The sequence below is a fragment of the Phaenicophaeus curvirostris genome, chromosome 11, assembly GCF_032191515.1.
Source record: "Phaenicophaeus curvirostris isolate KB17595 chromosome 11, BPBGC_Pcur_1.0, whole genome shotgun sequence".
NCBI classification, from domain to species: domain Eukaryota; kingdom Metazoa; phylum Chordata; class Aves; order Cuculiformes; family Cuculidae; genus Phaenicophaeus; species Phaenicophaeus curvirostris.
In genome coordinates, this window is record NC_091402.1 from 20,205,963 (window position 1) to 20,224,931 (window position 18,969).

General features: G+C 59.7%; 3 protein-coding genes across 7 annotated transcripts in view; all 3 read left to right on the top strand.

The window, feature by feature from the left end:
- The window catches only part of GNAI2 (G protein subunit alpha i2), a 100,593-nt gene that overhangs the window by 5,113 nt on the left and 76,511 nt on the right, over positions 1–18,969 (top strand). Inside the window, exon 1 of one of the 2 annotated variants that reach the window (XM_069865562.1) lies at positions 14,776–14,781. The exons of the other annotated variant lie outside the window; for it this stretch is intronic. The gene's annotated coding sequence lies outside the window, so the exon portion shown is untranslated. Of the gene's footprint in view, positions 1–14,775; positions 14,782–18,969 lie in introns of those variants that run through there. 2 annotated transcript variants of the gene reach the window in all.
- On the top strand, positions 12,129–18,557 carry HYAL3 (hyaluronidase 3). The gene is made up of 4 exons (XM_069865557.1): positions 12,129–12,156; positions 16,363–17,278; positions 17,931–18,020; positions 18,141–18,557. Exons 2-4 carry the CDS (start codon positions 16,388–16,390, stop codon positions 18,480–18,482), a joined length of 1,323 nt encoding a protein of 440 aa, XP_069721658.1. The 5' UTR covers positions 12,129–12,156; positions 16,363–16,387; the 3' UTR covers positions 18,483–18,557.
- Positions 13,385–15,669, top strand: NAA80 (N-alpha-acetyltransferase 80, NatH catalytic subunit). Of its 4 annotated transcripts, none has more exons than XM_069865567.1 (2): positions 13,385–13,653; positions 14,814–15,669. In XM_069865567.1, exon 2 carries the CDS (start codon positions 14,822–14,824, stop codon positions 15,509–15,511), a length of 690 nt encoding a protein of 229 aa, XP_069721668.1. In that variant the 5' UTR covers positions 13,385–13,653; positions 14,814–14,821; the 3' UTR covers positions 15,512–15,669. The 4 variants fall into 4 exon arrangements, with proteins under 4 accessions (XP_069721668.1, XP_069721667.1, XP_069721669.1 ...); XM_069865566.1 differs by lacking the exon at positions 13,385–13,653 and adding an exon at positions 13,661–14,012; XM_069865568.1 differs by lacking the exon at positions 13,385–13,653 and adding an exon at positions 14,129–14,594.

The window sequence follows — 18,969 nt, forward strand, 5'->3', positions numbered from 1 at the left end:
GCTGGGACACGCTGCCAGCAGAGGCTCGTTCCTGTCGGCACTGCTCCCTCTCTCCTCGGCACAGCCAGCAGCTGGCACAGCTTCCAGTGCCCAGAAAAGCTCGAGCCACTGTGTTACCCATTGTTCCACCCCAGGCTGCTCCTGGGTGTCCCAGCTGCCTGCTACTCACCGTGGAGGGCCTGCTAAGGAGCTTGGGGATGCCCTTGAGCACCAGTCTGCGCATTCCCAGGGACTGGCTCTGCATATAGATGGGCAAGATCTCCAGGACACGGTCCAGCTCTTCGTTGAGGCTGGTGGAGCTCATTATCTGAAACAGGCAGCGAGAGCTGGTGAGGTGCGGTGCTGGCTCCAACCATCAGCTCATAGCAAGGACGCTGGGGCAAGACCAAACGCAGATGGAGGAGGCAGGGACTGTAGAGAGCCCCCGTGTCCCACACCACACTGCGCTGGCTGCTCGCCTTCTCCACCATGGTACCAACCAAAGCCCACTTGCTGCCCCAGCATCCCCTACAGCAGCGGGGACGGGGGAGCCGAGCATCAGAGGGAGCTTGGAGAGGTGCCATTGGGCTCACCTCGACCAGGAAGGCCATAGCGACCATCTCCCAGGGGGAGTCCTCCACATGAAGGAGCTCTACCAGATGGCAGAAGATGTTGGATAACAGCCGTTTGGGCACGTTCCTCATCTCCCTGGCAAGAGGAAGGAAGCACCGTCAGGCCTGAGACAGGCAGGGACATCTCTTTGAGGTCTGCAGCAGGCTGGACATTCCCAGTCTGCAGCACTTTCTCTGAGCATGGGGTTGGCCCCTGCCGTCAGCCCCAAGGAGAGGGTGGTGTGTCGGGTAGCTGATGCCTGAGGAGTGAGGAGAAGGGGCTCTCACCTGGCTAGGACACATACTCCTGTGAAGCTGGTCTGGGTGCAGAGCAGGGCGTCCCAGCCCCGCTGTTTCTCGATGGCCAGCACCTGGCTCCCAAAGCCCATGTGGCTAAGCAGCGTTTGAATGGACCACACAGCAGACCTGCACAGAGAGAAATGTCCAGCTTCCATCGGGCCACCCGGCTCGGCTCCACCTGGCTGGCAGGCATGGGAGGACAGGGATGGAGCACCTGACAGGAGAGACTGGATCCTTTAATTCCCCGCTCCAGAAGATGTTCACCTCCTGCAGCGTCAGCTCGGCGGTGAATGACACTTGGAAAAGGAGTGCCACGAAAAGCTGGGGGAAAATCTCCTTTGCCTTCTGCAGGCAGTTGGGCTGCAAGAGGATCTGGCGTATTGTCACGGCTGCCTGCAAAAGACACCCAGGCGCTGAGATGTACCCGTGCTCTTGGGGAGGTTGAGGGTTGAGGCGGGCAGGGAAGGAAGCCACATAGCTGAGAGCAGCCCCGGAGGTCAGCGAGGCCTCATCCAGCAACTCACAGCCATGGAGATGACGCGCGGGTTGTTCTTGGTGGAGGTCTTGCACGGCGACTGGTTCAGCAGCATTCTGATGAGCTCCAGAAGCACCTTCTCTGCATCGTGGGGGCTGGAGACTATCGCCTTCCACATGGACGTGGCGACACTGCAGGGACACAGAGCTGTGTCAGTGGGGACACCCTGGAGGATGGCTGGGCTGGAGTCCCTTGAGAGGGTCTTGGGGCCCCTCTCCTAGGTTGAGAGGAGCCTCAGAGGCTGGTGGGCCCCGTACCGGTTGCACGTCAGGGAGCACTTGATCAGGCTCTCTATTGTCTTGCTGGGGTATTTGTGCATCAGCACTAGCAGGACACCGTTCAAGCTGTTGACCAGTGTCGTCTCCGTGACGCAATGCAGGGTTTTGTAGATGGCCTGCACGATGTTCAGCACCTGAGACACGAGGGGCAGAGGGGATGTTAGGCAGGCCGAGTGTGGCTGTTTTCCCAGGTCCCGCTGGGAGCTGCTTCCATGCCGGTTGTGGTGTGTACACTTGAGATGGCCTGGCCAGGCACAGCGGGGAATGGGTGGGCTGGAGCATCGTTTGTGCCCCCCGTGGGCTACTCACCTGCCCCAGCTTGAAGGCAGAGTCCACCAGAAGGACGTCTACCATACGGGCCACCATGTCCACAGCGTAGGCTCTTGGCTGTCTTATATTCTTGATGGCCAAAAGCATGATGTCAGTCTGTTGGGAGGGCTGGAGGAACTTCATGAGCATCTGCAGGAGAAAGGAGAGGAATGGACATTTGTCTCCTAGAGCATCACCCAGAGCATCTTGGCTGTGCAGCGAGTGTAGGATGCAGAGCCAGGCTGTGCTGGGGAGGAGACCGACAGTGGGACTCAAGGTCCTGCGGGGAACAGAAGCTTTCTGAGGGCTTTTGCTCAGGAACTGCACAAGCCCCCATCACCCCAATACGTCGCGTGTCCCTTCGTTCACGCTGACCCCCCTCGCCAGGACCTGAAGCCACTTCTTACCAAACTTTTCTCGGCATAAGCGAATTCTGAAGGGCGCTTGGGCTTCTGTTCAAGCTCGTACTCCTGGAAATAGAGCTGCTTTGTGCCACGCAGCCGGGGAAACTTGCCTGGGGAGGAGGAAAACGGGGTGCTCAGAGAGAGGGGGCAGAGCTGGAGGTGCAGTCTGCGAGCATTGATCTGAAAAGTCACTGGTGAAGAAAGAGGGCACCCAGACAGGTCTGGGGATCAGACACGCAGGGAGAGTCCAGGGCTGTTGCGAGCAGGGGTGAGGGGAAATGACTTTTCAGAGTGCAGGTAGGCAGGCAGGTTGGATCAGGCTTTCTCTCATCTAGGAGAGCAGCCCCTGTCTGCCCCTGCCTGGGGGAGGCCGCAGTCCCAGTGGCTTCTCTTACTTAAGTGCTGCAGGATGAAGATGTGCAGATGATGAAGAGCTTCTGCAGCCTCGAGGCACGTCCTTTTGTGCTTGGAAGTGCAGCTTAGGGTGAGATGAGCCATCAGCCTCCCCAGCATCCGAAAGTGATGTTCTTTGGAGCATTTATGTCCGAGATCTGTGGCTTGTACAAAGCAAGGGCAGACCTGGGGGCAGACAGGCACCGTGGGGAAAGGGTGAGCTCTGGCACAAGGTGAGAGCAACCAGGCAGCAGCCCAGAGCACGGACAGGACAGGGCAAAGCTCTCCACTCCCAATCTCCTGCTGACTGGGTGCCCAGCGTCCCCGGGAGCTGCTGGGGCTCAGGAGCACAGGGATGAGGGAGTGGGGCTGCCCAGACCGGGAGCTCGGTACCTGGAGCAGAGGGTAGGTGGTCATGAACTTGGTCAGCGCAGCAATCCGAGCCATGGCCCTCTCCTGCACCCATGCTGGCTCAGAAGTGGTGAAGGGTACCAGGACCTGGGAGGAGAAGAACTGCTGCTGTGCCAGGGAGGTGGCAGGGCACAGCGTGGCACGGCCAGGCGTGCTCTGGGGCTGTGCCTGGGACGCAGCGTGTGCGCTTCTTGCCCTTGGCAGCAACCTGCTGCGGCCGGGCAGGTGGCTGCATCCCTCTCCTGCAGCTGCCTCTGCTGCCTTCCACTCAGTCCTTGCAAAAATTGTCCCTCTGCCCCCCAGCCAAGGCTTTGTGGTGACCACCTTCCTGGGGTTCTGTGGTGGGGGCTCTGGGAAATAGCGTGTGGTGAAGCCGGAGGGGGAAAGCCCCAGGGTCGGCTCCTCTTGCTAAAAAGTCCATCTAGGGAGGGAGTGTTGGGCAGGATGGGCAGCGGGCAAGGCTGCAGGGGTGACTTGGGCTGGGGCAGGAGGAGAAGGGGCTCTGGCAGCAGCCAGGAGGCAGGCAGTGGTGGGGGAAGCAGGTGGGGAAGGAGGGATGTCCCCTGACCCTCTCCAAGTGCTGCGGGGGGCACTGCTGAAGCCGGGGGACACTGCCCGTGGGGTCCCCGTGCCTAGGACAGACCTGAAAGATGTTCTGCAGCTCCAGGAGGCCGAGGCTGCCTGCATGGTGTACCAGCTCCTGCAGCATGCTGTCCATCACGGCCAGGGTCTGCAAGGGGTACAGAGTGGTTGGGGCAGCCCCGGCAAGCTGGAGGCAGATGGTCACGACCCTGCGGTGTCCAGGAAGGGTCCCCGGCCTGCAGGAGTTCCCCGTGGTTCACCCCATAGCATACCTGGGAGAAAAGGAAGGCCTTGTTGCCCTGGGTGTCCTCTGTCGCAGGCAGGTAGAAGATTCTGTGGAAGCAGATCTGGAGGAGGCCGTTTATCTTCTCCTGCATAAGCAGCCTTGCTCGGCTGTGGTGGGGACAGAGAGGTGCTCTTCAGACCCAGCAAGGACTGGAGACCTGGGCTGATCCCCATGCTGTGGGGACATCTCAGCCCCCCATGACTCTGACAGTCCCCTTTGGTGGGAAAATCCTGCAGCCCTCCCTGCCCTGCTGTCTGTCTCCGTCTCAGACCCAGGACTGGGGATGCCCCCCAGGCTGGGCCCCGGTCCACTGGGGACACCCAGCACTGGGGGAGGCCAAGCCAGGGGCTGGGGCGGGTACCTCATGGAGATGATGGCCAGCATGGCTTGCTGCTGCACCGTGGTGTCCAGGCTGCTACTACGCTTCTCTCCCAGCAGCATCTGGGGAGCACAACAGGATGGGAGAGATCAGGATGGGGCAGTCTCCTTCTGCGGGGCTGGCAGGGCCCAGGTAACCCCATCCTAACAAATCCCTCCCCACCCAGCAACCAGTGGTCCAGGCCCCCTCGTGGGTTGGACCCCTGAGAGACCCCTGAGGGACCTGCAAACATCTTTGTGTCCAAGCCCTTTCTCCAGCCAAGCCACCCAGGTGGCTTTGGAGCATCTACAAGGATGGAGAATCGTAGAACGGTTTGGGTTGGACGGGACCTTAATGATCATCCAGTTCCAACCCCACCGTGTCATGGAGACCTGGAGCAGCATTCATCCACTTGTCCCTGCCCAGCCAAGCCTTCTTCTGTCCCCAGGGTTGTGCCTCTGCCTACTGCCTCTGCCCTCACCTTGATATTCTCCACCAACTCCAGCTTGCTGAGGCAAAGTATGCCCCTCACAGTTGAGTCCATGCTGCAGGCTGCGCAGATGGAGGCCAGAAACCTCAGCTTCTCATCCTTTTTCTGTGTAGGGAGGGCACAGATGGACAGAAGGCATCAGGAGGGTGAGACGCTCGGGGGGCACCACTGCCCCGGCAGCTTCTGAGCACAGGGCAGGGGCAGCAGGAGCAGCCAGGGAACACGGGTGCAGAAGTGGCCACGGATACCTTTGGTCTTTCCTTGAGGAAGGCTTGGATAATGTTCACGTTATCCTCCTCCAGCTTGCCTGCAACCAAGGTGGAGCCGTCCAGATTTGAACAAGAGAGAGCAGGTGGGGCTGGAGGTCAATCCTGAGCCCTCTGCCCAGCTCCTGGGGATGCCATCAGCGCTGGCTCCAGGCTGGGACACCCTGTGTGGGATGGGGCTGCCTCTACCCACTCACCTGCCCGCAGGATCTGTTTCTTGGTCGCGCCTCTGGGCTTCAGCTTGGGGCTGTGAGTGGAGCTAGGATGTTTTTTCTTCATCCATGCCAACTTAGGGTGGCCAGAGGGTTTCCTCAAGTCAGGTTGTTTCTTCCCCGTCCACGCGAACTTAGGGTGGCCAGGGGATCTCTTCAAGACAGGTTGTTTTTCCTCCGTCCACACCAACTTAGGGTGGCCAGGGGATCTCTTCAAGACAGGTTGTTTTTCCTCTGTCCACACCAACTTAGGGTGGCCAGAGGGTCTCCTCGAGCCAGGTTGTTTTTCCTCCGTCCATGCCAACTTAGGGTGGCCAGAGGGTCTCCTCGAGTCAGGTTGTTTCTCCTGCATCGCTCTCTCAGGGTGGCCAGGGAGTCTCTTCGACATCCTGCTGGAGGGACAGAAGGAGCAGTGGGATCCCACGACAACCAGGCAGCCCTGCCAGATGTGGTGGGACAGACGAGGCTGTGCTTAGGGGGCTCCTCGCTCCCACCCCTTCCCAACACTGTCCTCCCAGACACTGTGGAGCCAGGGCCGGGTGATAGATGATGTCACAAACCTTCCTATTATCATCCCCCCCAGGACCCCTGATCTCCCCCTTCCCAGGCCTCCCCCTGCTGCTCCAGAACCCCGCGGACCCCTCCTTGCCCCAGAGGGACAGGACTGATCCCCTCTTCTTTCTCCTCCTGCTATGGGACGGGGTTGATCTGTCACAGGGACATCTTCCCTGGTGCAGGGACCCCTCCGTCCCCCGTCCCCTTGCTCCAGGGGCATGGTGCCACCCCTACCTGGAGCTACGGTGAGTGGGGACACAGACAAGTCTCTGCACGCTTGACACGAGGCCAGGGACAAGCCCCACGGCGCGTCTCTCGCTCAAAAGTCTCAAAACGCACACAGGGATGCGGGACGCACTCCTGCACGCAGCCGCGACAGCTCACGACTGACAGAGTCCCCGGTTGGGTTCCCCGGCTACTTGGGTTCCCCGGCTACGGTTACTGTGACACGGCCGAGTGTCCTGGAGACCTCGGGGGGAACCAAGGGGAGGGGGGGGTTCTGCCCCCCAGACCCCACGGCGTGGTTGGGCTGCGGTGGGGTGGTGGTGTCTGCGGTGATGGGGTCGGTGATGGGGTCGGTCATGGGTTGGTGAAGGTGTTGGTGATGGAGTTGGTGATGGAGTTGGTGATGGAGTCAGAGGTGGGGTCGGGGTTAAGGGAAATGAGAAAATATGATGAATATATCCCCGTAGGACTAAGATATTATTGACAGTGGATTGTGATGAGTATCATATTAAGACTATAATAAGAACAGGTGTTGAAATGAGTCTTTATGACAACTATAAGAACACTGCTCGGTTGTCCCATGTGCAGCCCCAGCCCAGCTGAACCGGCAGATTGTGTGAGGGATGTCAGACCTAGAACAGAGGGATTAGATTTGATGATAACTGATGATTAAAAGGTCAACCTATTTTTGAGTATAGGCGCAGACTAGAGACAGTTAATGGAACAGCTCGAGGTTTTTTCCTGTGAAGTTTAAAGGAGAATAGATGTGTCTGAAAGAAAGAAGATAAGTGACTTTTACGGAGAAGGCACGTGACCTGTTGAAGCATCACTTCTGAGGGAGAACCGAAACAAGGCAGTGGAGATGAATTATCAAGGTGGACTTTTGTGGACTTTTCCATTAATGAAGAATAAAGACCTAGGAGCACAAGGAAAACCACCAAGAACTTTGCAAAAAATACTTATTGTGTAATGTTATGTTGAAATATATAAATATTTGATAAATTTGTGTGGAGCTTTGTTACTCACTGGCGTGACGGCCCAACTCCGTGTTGTGCATAAGGCAAGCCTAGAGTTAACCACTGTCTAGTGACAATCCTTTAACAGTCAGTGATAGGATCTGTGATGGGGTCAGTGATGGGGTTGGAGATGGTCAGTGATGGGATCAGTATGGGTCACTGATGGGCTTTTGGCAGGGTCAGTTATGGGGTCAGTTATGGGCTTGGTGATGGGGTTAGTGATGGTCAGTGGTGGGATTGGTGATGGTCTGTGATGAAGTTGATGGTTGGTGGTGGGGTCAGTGATGGTCGGTGGTGTGGTTAGTGACGGTCAGTGATGTGGTCGGTGGTGGGGTCTGTGATGGGGTCGGTGGTGGGGTCAGTGATGGTTGATGATGGGGTCAGTGATTGGGTCAGTGATGGTTAGTGGTGGGGTCGGTGATGGTTGGTGGTGGGGTCAGTGATGGTTAGTGGTGGTGTCAGTGATGGTTGATGATGGGGTCAGTGATTGGGTCAGTGATGGATAGTGGTGGGGTTGGTAATGGTTGATGGTGGCTGGTGGTGGGCTCAGTGATGGGGTTGGTATGAGTTGGTGATGGGCTCAGTGGTGGGGTCATTGCTGGTTGGTGATGGAGTCAATGATGATTGGTGATCATTATTAAGATATTATCGACAGTGGATTGTGATGAGTATCGTATTAAGACTATAATAAGAACAGGTGTTGAAATGAGTCTTTATGACAACTACAAGAACACTGCTCGGTTGTCCCACGTGCAGCCCCAGCCCAGCTGAACCGGCAGATTGTGTGAGGGATGTCAGACCTAGAACAGAGGGATTAGATTTGATGATAACTGATGATTAAAAGGTCAACCTATTTTTGAGTATAGGCACAGACTAGAGACAGTTAATGGAACAGCTCGAGGTTTTTTCGTGTGAAGTTTAAAGGAGAATAGATGTGTCTGAAAGAAACAAGATAAGTGACTTTTATGGAGAAGGAACGTGACCTGTTGAAGCATCACTTCTGAGGGAGAACCGAAACAAGGCAGTGGAGATGAATTATCAAGGTGGACTTTTGTGGACTTTTCCATTAATGAAGAATAAAGACCTAGGAGCACAAGGAAAACTACCAAGAACTTTGCAAAAAAATACTTATTGTGTAATGTTATGTTGAAATATATAAATATTTGATGATTTTGTGTGGAGCTTTGCCACGCACTGGCGTGACGGCCCCACTCCGAGTTGTGCATAAGGCAAGCCTAGAGTTAACCACTGTCTAGTGACAATCCTTTAACAGTCAGTGATGGGGTTGGAGATGGTCAGCGATGGAGCTCCAGGAATCGGGAAGTTGCTTGGAATCGGGTGAATGGCGGCCGGTGTGGCTGGACCAGCCCGGTGGGGAGGACGCTCCTGGACCCGCAAGGAGGATGGAAGCCCTTGTGAAGGTCGTATCACTATTATATAAGACAGATTGTAAGCCTAAAGATTTTATTCTCGCAGTTGCGAGGCTTTTAGAGCTTGGGGTCATTGACCAGCTGGTGGCTATTCTCCACCCCGAGGTGCGGGATGAATGCACCAAAGCGTTAGCCGAGGAGGCGATGTCCTCGGGTTGTGGGAAAAGCCTTAAGTCGTGGGGGAAAGTCGTGCAAGCCCTGCAGGAGGCCACGCAGGAGCAGGAGACCTGGAGGGTGGCAAGGGACTGTTTGCCGGCCACCCCAAAACTGGGGGTCGGGGCGGCCCCGCGGACTCTGCACCCCCCACGTGGTGATGATCATGCCGAGTCTAAATGTTTGCGAGAAGGTGACACGTCCCCTCAATCCCCAAACCCTGACCCGCTCACGGAGGGACAGAAACGAGCTTCTGGGGGGGTTGGCCGAGGAGGCCAGGGGCGCCCCTGGGAAACCAGGGCCCGAGGAAATCTCGGAGAGACGGCACCTCATGCGGCCCAAGATGGCGCCGAGCGGGAAAGGGAAAGGCGGGGCGGGAATGTTCCCGGCGGGAACAGGGAGGAGCGCTGGAATTGAATGGCGCGTGCGAGCGTGAGGGGGAGGAGAACGTGAGAGAGAAGGGAGGGGAGTGCGAGCGAGGGGCGGAGAGCCAATCAGAGCGTCCGTCTGGACAAATCAGCCAATCAGAGCGTCCGTCTGGACAAATCAGCCAATCAGAGCGTCCGTCTGGACAAATCAGCCAATCAGCGTCCGTCTGCTCCGAGCAGCAGGCGGGGCGAGCCAGGGGGAGGGGGCGGCCCCGCCCGCAAGGGAGGTGGGCGGGGCCGGGGCCCAACAAAAGGAGCTCGGGGCCCGGAAGTGACCGGTCAGTCGAGTTCCGGCTCCGGCTCGGACACTAGTTCGGGCGGGTGGGTCACAACCGACTCGAGCTCAGAGGAGGAGGTGGGGGTGCATAGAGTTAAAAGCCGACACATCCCCACTCGAACTAAAGAAAAGCCGAGAGGGGGACAAATCCCTCTCACGGATTGGAGGAGAATAAAGATGGCATGTGCTGATTGGGCCCCATGGCTCACGCTGGCGTTCCCGGTCTGGGTGACAGAGGGGGCAGAGGGTCCACTCACCAATAAACCCTAAGGACGTACAAGCGATTGTTAAAGCCATTGCAGATAAAGGGCTTAATTCTGCCATGGTCTCCACCCTCATAGACAGTGTTTTCGGTGGAGATGATATGCTCCCCTTTGATATAAAACAAGCTTGTAGATTAATATTCGATGGGGCAGGGATGATTGTTTTTAAACAAGAATGGGAGGACAACTGCGTGAAGCAGCTGGCCCAAGTAGCTGGGGCAGATTGCCCACTGCACGGCTCCAGCCTGCAGCGGCTCGTGGGAACAGCCCCAGCAATGATCACCCCTCAGGCGCAAGCCCAGGGCCTGCGGGCCCATGAAGTCATGGCGACTACCCGTGCGGCCAGAGAAGCCATTCGCACAGCCTCTAGAGTTACTGCCGAACCGTCACCATGGTCCACAATAAAACAAAATGAAAGTGAGAGTTTCACACAATCCGTGGACCGTCTCCAGGCAGCAGTCGACTCTTCGAGCCTGCCCACGGAAGCAAAAGGCCCGGTTGTAGCAGAATGCTTACATCAGCAGTGTAATTCAGCAACCAAAGAAATTCTGCGGTCATTGCCGCTGGGGTCAAGTATCGCAGACATGATTAAGCATGTCACGAAGGAAGAGCATCTAGCCCCGATCCAGATGGTTGTTCGCACCGCAATAGCCAACGTGATGGCATGTTTTACCTGTGACCAGGCGGGTCTCGTTGTAGCAAACTGCCCTCAGTTGAGGGACTCTTTAACGGGTTTTTGTTCAGAGTTTCTGTCCACAGGACCGGATTATCAGATGCCCTTGTCACCCGTACGCCCCGGTGGCAGGAGAGGATGACAAGTCGACAAGCATCCTGTCTGCACCTGGGAGTTCCACACCGGCGGAATCCAAACAACAGCGACGCAGCCTCTATGGGGAGGGGCTGCGATGCCTTTGTGTAATTTTGATTTTAGGGCTGATTGTAATAATCATATTGGCATTGATTTTCGGACCCTGTATATTGAGTAAGCTTGTGTCATTTGTTAAGAGCTGGCTAGAGAAGGTTAACATTACGTTTGTAGAACACCAGCAACTGCTTTAAGAACGTATTTGGTTAACATTACACCCAGTTACATTCAAGTTACCATTGGCCCAAGTGTGCCAAGTGTTTGCTACTATGAAACTGTTGTTTACACCTTTTAGACTTTATATTTTAAATTTAGACTTTTGATGTTATATTTGAGACTTGTTAAGATTTTTATATTTGTTAATTTATTTAAATTTGGTAAGATTTTATATTGTTAAGATTTTATATTTACTAAGATTTTTATATTTTATATTATTTTTTGGCTATTTCGTTAAGCATAGGGAGGGGGGAAATGTGGGTAGCTAGGGCCTGGCAGTCGGAAGATCTTGTGATGTACGGAAAGGTAGGACCCCCTCCGGGTAGCCAATTGCATTTAGTTCATGATGTAAGCGGATGGAAGTGACGTCGTAAACCCAAGCTATATAAGGCTGTGTTACGTATCAATAAACACCATTCGCCATCCACCACATTGGTGTTTGTGAGCTCGTGGACCGAGAGGCCTGGGGTTGGTTGCCGTGCCGTTCCTGAACCAGGTCACCACGCCTCCGAAGGCAACGCCTCCGAAGGCAACAGGTCGGTGATGGTTGATGTTGGGGTCAGTGATTGGGTCAGTGATGGTTAGTGGTCGGCTCAGTGATGGGGTTGGTATGAGTCGGTGATGGGCTCAGTGGTGGGGTCAGTGCTGGTTGGTGATGGAGTCAATGATGATTGGTGATGGGGTTAGTGATGGTCAGTGATGGGGTCGGTGGGGTCAGTAATGGGGTGGGTGGTGCTGGTGATGGGGTCGGTGATGGGGTCGGTGATGGGGTGGGTGGTGCCGGTGATGGGGTCGGTGATGGGGTCGGTGATGGGGTCGGTGATGGAGTGGGTGGTGCCGGTGATGGGGTTGGTGATGGGGTGGGTGGTGCTGGTGATGGGGTCGGTGATGGGGTCAGTGATGGGGTGGGTGGTGCTGGTGATGGGGTTGGCGATGGGGTCGGTGATGGGGTGGGTGGTGCCGGTGATGGGGTCGGTGATGGGGCCGGTGATGGGGTCGGTGATGGGGTTGGTGATGGGGTCAGTGATGGGGTGGGTGGTGCCGATGATGGGTTGGTGATGGGGTCGGTGATGGGGTCGGTGATGGGGTTGGTGATGGGGTCGGTGATGGGGTGGGTGGTGCCGATGATGGGTTGGTGATGGGGTCGGTGATGGGGTCGGTGATGGGGTGGGTGGTGCCGGTGATGGGGTCGGTGGTGGGTCGGTGATGCGGTGGGCGGTGCCGGTGTGAGCGGCGGCCCCTCCCGGGGGCGGTGCCGGTGGCGGCTCCGCAGCCGCGGGGCGGGGCGAGCGGCGGAAGGGGCGGTGGCGGGAGGTACCGGGGGCTCCGGGAGCGGGCTGAGCCGGGGGGGGGTGATGGGGTCCGAGAGGGGCTGGCGTGGGTCGGTGATGGGGTCGGTAATGAGGTCAGAGGGGCTGGCGATGGAGTCAGAGAGAGGGGCTGGTGTGGGTCGGTGGTGGGGTTGGTGCTGGGATTGGTAGTGGGGTCAGAGAGGGGCTGGTGATGGGGTCCGAGAGGGGCTGGTGATGGGGTCTGAGAGGGGTTGGTGTGGGTCAGTGATGGGTTCAGAGAGGGGCTGGTGATGGGGTCTGAGAGGAGTTGGTGTGGGTCAGTGATGGGTTCAGAGAGGGGCTGGTGATGGGGTCTGAGAGGGGCTGGTGATGGGGTCCGAGAGGGGCTGGTGATGGGGTCTGAGAGGGGCTGGTGATGGAGTCTGAGAGGGGTTGGTGTGGGTTGGTGGTGGGGTCAGTGATGGGTTCAGAGAGGAGTTAGTGATGGGGTCAGATTGGGGCTGATGTGGGTTGGTGTTGGGGTTTGTGATGGCATTGATGTTGGGGTCCGAGAGGGGCTGGTGTGGGTTGGTGGTGGGGTCAGTGATGGGTTCAGAGAGGAGTTAGTGATGGGGTCAGATTGGGGCTGGTGTGGGTTGGTGTTGGGGTTTGTGATGGGATTGGTGTTGGGGTCCGAGAGGGGTTGGCGTGGGTCGGTGGTGGGGCTAGTGATGGGGTCTGAGAGGGGCTGGTGTGGGTTGGTGGTGGGGTCGTGATGGGTTGAGGAGAGTTGGTGATGGGTTCAGAAAGGAGTTGGTGTGAGTCGATGATGGGGTTGGTGGTGGAATCAGAGAGGGGTTGATATGGGCCACTGATAGGGCTGGTGGTGGGATCAGTGATGAGGTCAGGGGGGTTGGTAATGGGGTCAGAGACCAGTTGGTGTGAGTCAATGATGGGGTTGATGGTTGGGTCAGTGATGGGATCAGAGAGGAGTTGATATGGGTCACTGCTGGTGTTGGTGATGGGATTGATAAGGTCAGAGAGGGGTTGGTGTGGGTTGGTGGTGAGGTTTGTGATGGGATTGGTGGTGGGGTCAGAGGGGTTGGTGATGGGTCAGTGATGGGGTTGGTGTGGGGTCGGTGATGCATTCAGAGAGGAGTTGGTGATGCGTTCAGAGAGGGGTTGGTATGGGTTTGTGGTGGGGTTTGTGATGGGGTTTGTATGGGTCAGTGATGGGGTTGGTGATGGGATTGGTAATGGGTTCAGAGAGGGGGTGGTATGGATCAATGATGGGGTCAGCGATGGAGTCAATGATGGTCATTGATGGGTCATGAGGCTGGTAGGGGTCAGTCACGGGTTCAGTCATGGAATCAGTGATGGGGTCAGAGATGAATTGATGATGGGTCAGTGATAAGGTCGATGATGGGGTCATTGATGGAATCAATGATGGTGATTGATGGGGTTGGTATCAGTCAGTGATGGGTTGGTGATGGGGTTGGTGATGGGGATAGAGGTGGCATCAGTGATGGTCGTTGATGAGGTCGGTGTTGCGTTGATGATAGGGTCAGTGATCTAATCAATGATGGTGATTGATGGGGTCGGTGTTGGGTCAGTGATTGGTCAGTGCTAAGGAGGAGGCCGTGTCTTCTGGAGGTGCGGCCGTGGGGTGGGGTCTGGGTGATGCCGTGGGAGGTTGTGGACCACGTGTGGGTGCGGATGCAGTGATAGGATGGGGGTCTGGGGTGCCCTCAATGGAGGTGCCTTCTGGTTTGGGTGCAGCAGGGGCACGTGGGGCCCTGGACAGACGTGTCATTCATGCTGGGGAGGCAGAGCTGCGGTTGCCCATGAGCCCGGGCTGCTTCCTGCACCGAGGGCGCGGGAGCTGGCAGAAGCAGCAGGGTGAGCGGGAGCTGGGGGTGAAGGTGGGCAGGGGCTGGAGAGGGGCCGGCACGGGGTGGAAACTGGGCACCAGGCTGAGCAAAGCTCAGCAGGGCACTTGCGGGCAGGTGGGCAGGGGTTGGGGGGCTGCTGCCTCCATCCAGGCTCCCCCACACACAGAGGGGTGCTGACAGGGTCCCAAAGTGGCTTTGCTGGGGAGCAGAAGAGAAATTATCCCCAGCCTGGGGGTGCAGGTGGGGTCTCGGAGCGCTGCTTAGACTCGGGAGCGTGGGCTGCGCTGGCCGTCAGGGGTCTTAGAGCTGAGGAGGTGACTTTGGGGAGCACCAGGAGCGTGCTGCGGTCAGGGCCGGGTCCTCAGCCCGCCTGAGAGGGAAGCAGAGCAGTTTGCTCAACTCCAGTTGGTTCCTCCTGCTCGCTGTCTGTGGCTTCTCCTTCGCAAGGCGAACGGCTGCCGGGCTGGGAGAGGGGAACCCTTCTCCCCGAGCTCCTACAGCATCGCTGGGGCCACCTCAGCTCCGTGGCTGCAGTCCCCCTCTCGCGGGCTGGGGACACGCGTGTGACGAGCTGGCCGGTCTCAGGCAGGTGCCCAGGTGGCAGGAGGTGGTGGCAGGGCTGAGGAGGTCTCACGGCACAGGTTCCACGCACTGCTTCCCCAGCACCGTGCTGTCATTTAAGCCTTGGACCCGCCACTAACCGATCTCGGGGAGCCGTCCTGCGCTGAGGCTGGTGCTGGGCTGGGGGGAACACACACGGTCTGGCCGCCGCCGCCTCTAAGCTGTGGCCTGCTTGGTCTCCTCTCAGTGAGAAGAATGGGCTCGGTGTCGGAGGAGCTCAGCCTCGTCCCGCTGCACCGGAGGCCGGAGCTGCTGGAGGCGTGTGCCGAGCTGCTGGGCGACGAGTGGGGCAAGAGTCGCGCGTCGCGGCTGCACAGGCTCCAGCGCTCCTCGGACGCCTTCCCCACGTGCCTGCTGCTGCTGCGGAGCCGCGGCCCCGACCAGGGGCCCTGCCAGCTCGTGGGCCACGTCCGTCTGTCCCGCGTGGCCGGCCGGCCCCGTGACCTCTTCGTGGAGAGCGTGGTGGTGGCCCGGGCGCTGCGCGGCCAGGGCTACGGGCGGCGGCTGATGGAAGCCACCGAGCGCTGGGCGAGGGAGCGGGGCTTCGGCCGCCTGCACCTCACCACCCACGACAAGCAGCATTTCTACGCCCACCTGGGCTTCGTGCTGGGCGAGCCGGTGCAGAACGTGGCCTTCCTGAGCCCCGCCGTGCCCACCGAGGTGCTGCGGCTCTTCTCCGCCGCTCCAGGCGCCGTCGCCAAGCCCAGGGTGCCCTGCGCCCCGCCGCCTCCCCACCCGCCTCCCACCGCGCCCCCGCCGCCCCCGCCACCCACCGTGCTCTGGGCACGGGGCGTCCTGGCCGAGAGCTGCGGGCAGAGCCTCCTGGAGACGCCCCACCGCGATGCCAAGGGGGTGCCCATCTTTTGGATGAAGAAGGACATCTGAGGGCACGAGGCGCCGAGCCGGTGATTAAAAGCAGCGCCCGAGCGCTGCCTGAGTGCTGCTGTTCTTCGGGGCTGGCACCAGCCGCCCCGGTTTGCCCTCGTCCCATCGCTGCGGGGGTGCTGGAGGGGAGGTGGGTGCTGGATCCGCTCCCACGGGGCGCGTGGCCCTCCAGCCTGGATCCTCCAGCCTGGGGATGTGCCTGGTCCACGAGCAGTGCCCGACCCCACACCGGGGACTCGCTGCGGGGCAGCTGCCGCTCTCCCCGCCGAGCAGCCTGGGGAAACTGAGGCACGCGCTGGCTGAGGGGTGGCAGAGCGGGCTGCGCAGCCACAGGGGCAGCCGGCCAGGCTCCTCCCCAGGGCCAGCGAGGGCTGGGAGCGCAGCAGTGGGAGCGGGAAGGTCAGGGAGAGTGGGGATTAGCGCTGTCCTCGCTGTGTCATGCGGCCCCCCGCTAATCCCCTGGCGGCGGCGGGCAGGGGCACCAGGTGCCCTCTGGCACTGCCCCTCTGGCTCCACCACGTCTCCTGGAGGGTTCAGCCTGGGTACCCGGCCTGGCACGGTGCCGCTATGGAATTGGGAAGAGGAGGTCGCGGTGCCCCTGTGCCAGGCAGGGAAGCGGGCACAGGGGTTGGTGGCTTGTGGTGTGACACCAGAGCCGTGCCGGGGCCGTGGTAGCACCAGGATGCAGCAGACTGGGGTGTCTGAAACCCCCAGGTTTGCTCGGTCCCGTGGGATTTTGGGGTGGGTGGCACATCTGTGGAGCAGCCCAGCTCGCGTGGCCACCGGGGCGGCAGTGCCAGCACGGCCAGGGTGCCCGCTGCCTCACCCCCTCCGCTCTCCTTTCCCTGCAGGCCCCGCAGGCCCTGGGGACGCAGGATGGTGCCGGCGCTGTGGCTGTGGCTGGCGCTGGGCACGGCCAGCGGGCACAGCGCGGCACCGCAGCCCCTGGCAGGCGGGCAGCCCTTCGCTGTGCTGTGGAACATCCCCTCCGGCCGCTGCCAGCGCCGCTTCGGCGTGGGGCTGCCCCTCAGCGACTACGGCATCGTGGAGAACCGCCATGGCCACTTCACCGGCCAAAACATCACCATCTTCTACAAGAACAAGTTTGGATTGTACCCCTACCTGTCGCGGCAGGGCGTCCCCCGCAACGGGGGCATCCCCCAGCGCGTCCCCCTCGGCGCCCACCTCGCCAGGGCGGCCCAGGACATCCAGCGCCTCCTGCGCCCGGCTTTCCGCGGCCTGGCCGTGGTGGACTGGGAGGAGTGGAAGCCCCTCTGGGCCCAAAACTGGGGGGCCAAGCGCATCTACCGGGCTGCCTCGGAGCAGTGGGTGCGGGAGCGGCACGGGCTCCTCCCGGCACGGCGGCAGCGCCGGCTGGCTCGGCGGGAGTTCGAGCAGGCGGCTCACGCTCTGATGGAGGAGACGCTTCTGTTGGGTCAAACCGTGCACCCGGAGGGGCTCTGGGGCTTCTACGGCTTCCCCGACTGCCTCAACCGCAACTGGGCCAAGGATGCCAACTACACCGGGCAGTGCCAGCCGGCGGAGGAGCAGCGCAACAACGGGCTGGGCTGGCTCTGGGCCGCCTCGGCCGCCCTCTACCCCAGCATCTACCTCCCGCCCGCACTGCCGCCCGCCCTGCGCCCCCGCTACGTGCACCACCGCCTGCGCGAGGCCCTGCGCGTGGCCGCCCGCGGGGCCAGCGGGATCCTGCCCGTGGTCGCCTACTCCCGCCTCTCCTTCCGCCGCTCGCCACGGTTCCTGGAGCTGGTAAGGACCGTGGGGCTGGGACCGGGAGAGGGGGTGCTGGGGGTCCTGCTCGGCACTAGGATGCGTTCTGTGCCCCCCATCCAGGAGCGGGGAAGGGATTGCACCCTTGGACTCGGCACCGGTGAGGCTGCACCTTGAATTCTAGGTTCAGTTTTGGGTTCCTCACTGCAAGAAGGACATTGAGAGGCTGGAGTGTGTCCAGAGAAGGGAACGGAGCTGGGGAAGGAGCTGGAGGACGAGGGTTGTGAGGGGCAGCTGAGGGAACTAGGGTTGTTTAGCCTGGAGAAAAGGAGGCTGAAGGGAGACTTCATTGCTCTCTACAACTACCTGAAATGAGGTTGTAGCGAGGTGGGTGCTGGTCTCCTCTCAAGTAACAAGTGATGGGATGAGAGGGAATGGCCTCAAGTTGCACCAGGGCAGGTTTGGATTGGACATCAGGAAAAATTCCTTCACTGAAGGGTTCTCAGGCCCTGGCACAGCTGCCCAGGGAGGTGGTTGAGTCGCCATCCATGGAGGGGTTTAAAGGACGGGCAGACGAGGTGCTCAGGGATACAGTTCATTAGTGGGCAGGTACGGTTGGACTCAACCATCTCAAAGGTCTTTTCCACCCAAGCGATTCTATGATCCCAGTCGCATCTCTCTCTCCCCGCAGGCTGATCTGGTGCACACCATTGGGGAGAGCGCAGCGCTGGGGGCCGCCGGGCTCGTGCTCTGGGGAGACCTGTCGTACTCGCGCTCGGCTGTGAGTACGGCAGCAGGAGGGGACGCGAGGGATCAGCCGCAGCCCCTGTGCCAACCACGGAGGGGTGGCTGGAGGGACCCCGAGCGCTGGGGCGGGTTCTCACTGGTGCTTCTCCCCCAGGAGAGCTGTGCCAGCCTGCGCCACTACCTCGTGTCCACCCTGGGTCCCTACGTGGCCAACGTGACGGCGGCGACACGGGAGTGCAGCGACAGGCAGTGCCACGGGCATGGGCGCTGTGTGCGCCGCCGGCCGCGGGACCTGGGCAGCCTCCTGCACCTCGGCACCACCTCGCGCGGCTCTTTCCGCTGCCACTGCTACCGCGGCTGGTCCGGAGAGGGCTGTGCCTCGCCAGTCCAGCCCAGCCCTGCCACCTCCTGCCTGGCACCCGCTCACGGCTTCTACGGCCACAATGACCTCCCGCCCCCCGACACCTGCCGGCCACGGGGCGCGTGGGGCTGGTGACCAGGGAGCGCTGCGGCCCCCGCCTCGGCCGCGCTACAGTCGCATTAACTTAAATAAAGGTTCTTCTCCCTCTGGACTCGGCACCGGTGAGACTGCTCCTCGAATCCTGGGGTCAGTTCTGGGCCCCTCACCACAAGAAGGATGTTGAGGCTCTGGAGCGAGTCCAGAGAAGAGCAATGAAGCTGGTGAGGGGGCTGGAGAAGAAGAGGAGCGGCTGAGAGAGCTGGTGGGGTTTATCCTGGAAAAGAGGAGGCTGAGGGGAGACCTCATTGCTCTCTCCAACTACCTGAGAGGAGGTTGTGGAGAGGAGGGAGCTGGGCTCTTCTCCCAAGTGACAGGGGACAGGACAAGAGGGAATGGCCTCAAGCTCCGCCAGGGGAGGGTCAGGCTGGACATCAGGAAAAAAATTTTCATGGAAAGGGTGATTGGTCCCTGGCAGAGGCTGCCCAGGGAGGGGGTTGAGTCCCCTTCCCTGGAGGGGTTTAAG

What these genes read in the sequence shown, in the direction of transcription:
- NAA80 (XM_069865566.1), top strand. Translation starts at nt 13,865, where the DNA reads ATGGAGGTGCCTTCTGGTTTGGGTGCAGCAGGGGCACGTGGGGCCCTG. An exon ending in GAGCTGGCAGAAGCAGCAGG is followed by an intron (nt 14,013 to 14,813) that starts GTGAGCGGGAGC and finishes GTCTCCTCTCAG; the next exon opens with TGAGAAGAATGGGCTCGGTG.
- HYAL3 (XM_069865557.1), top strand. Translation starts at nt 16,388, where the DNA reads ATGGTGCCGGCGCTGTGGCTGTGGCTGGCGCTGGGCACGGCCAGCGGG. An exon ending in CGCCACGGTTCCTGGAGCTG is followed by an intron (nt 17,279 to 17,930) that starts GTAAGGACCGTG and finishes CTCTCCCCGCAG; the next exon opens with GCTGATCTGGTGCACACCAT. An exon ending in TGTCGTACTCGCGCTCGGCT is followed by an intron (nt 18,021 to 18,140) that starts GTGAGTACGGCA and finishes CTTCTCCCCCAG; the next exon opens with GAGAGCTGTGCCAGCCTGCG.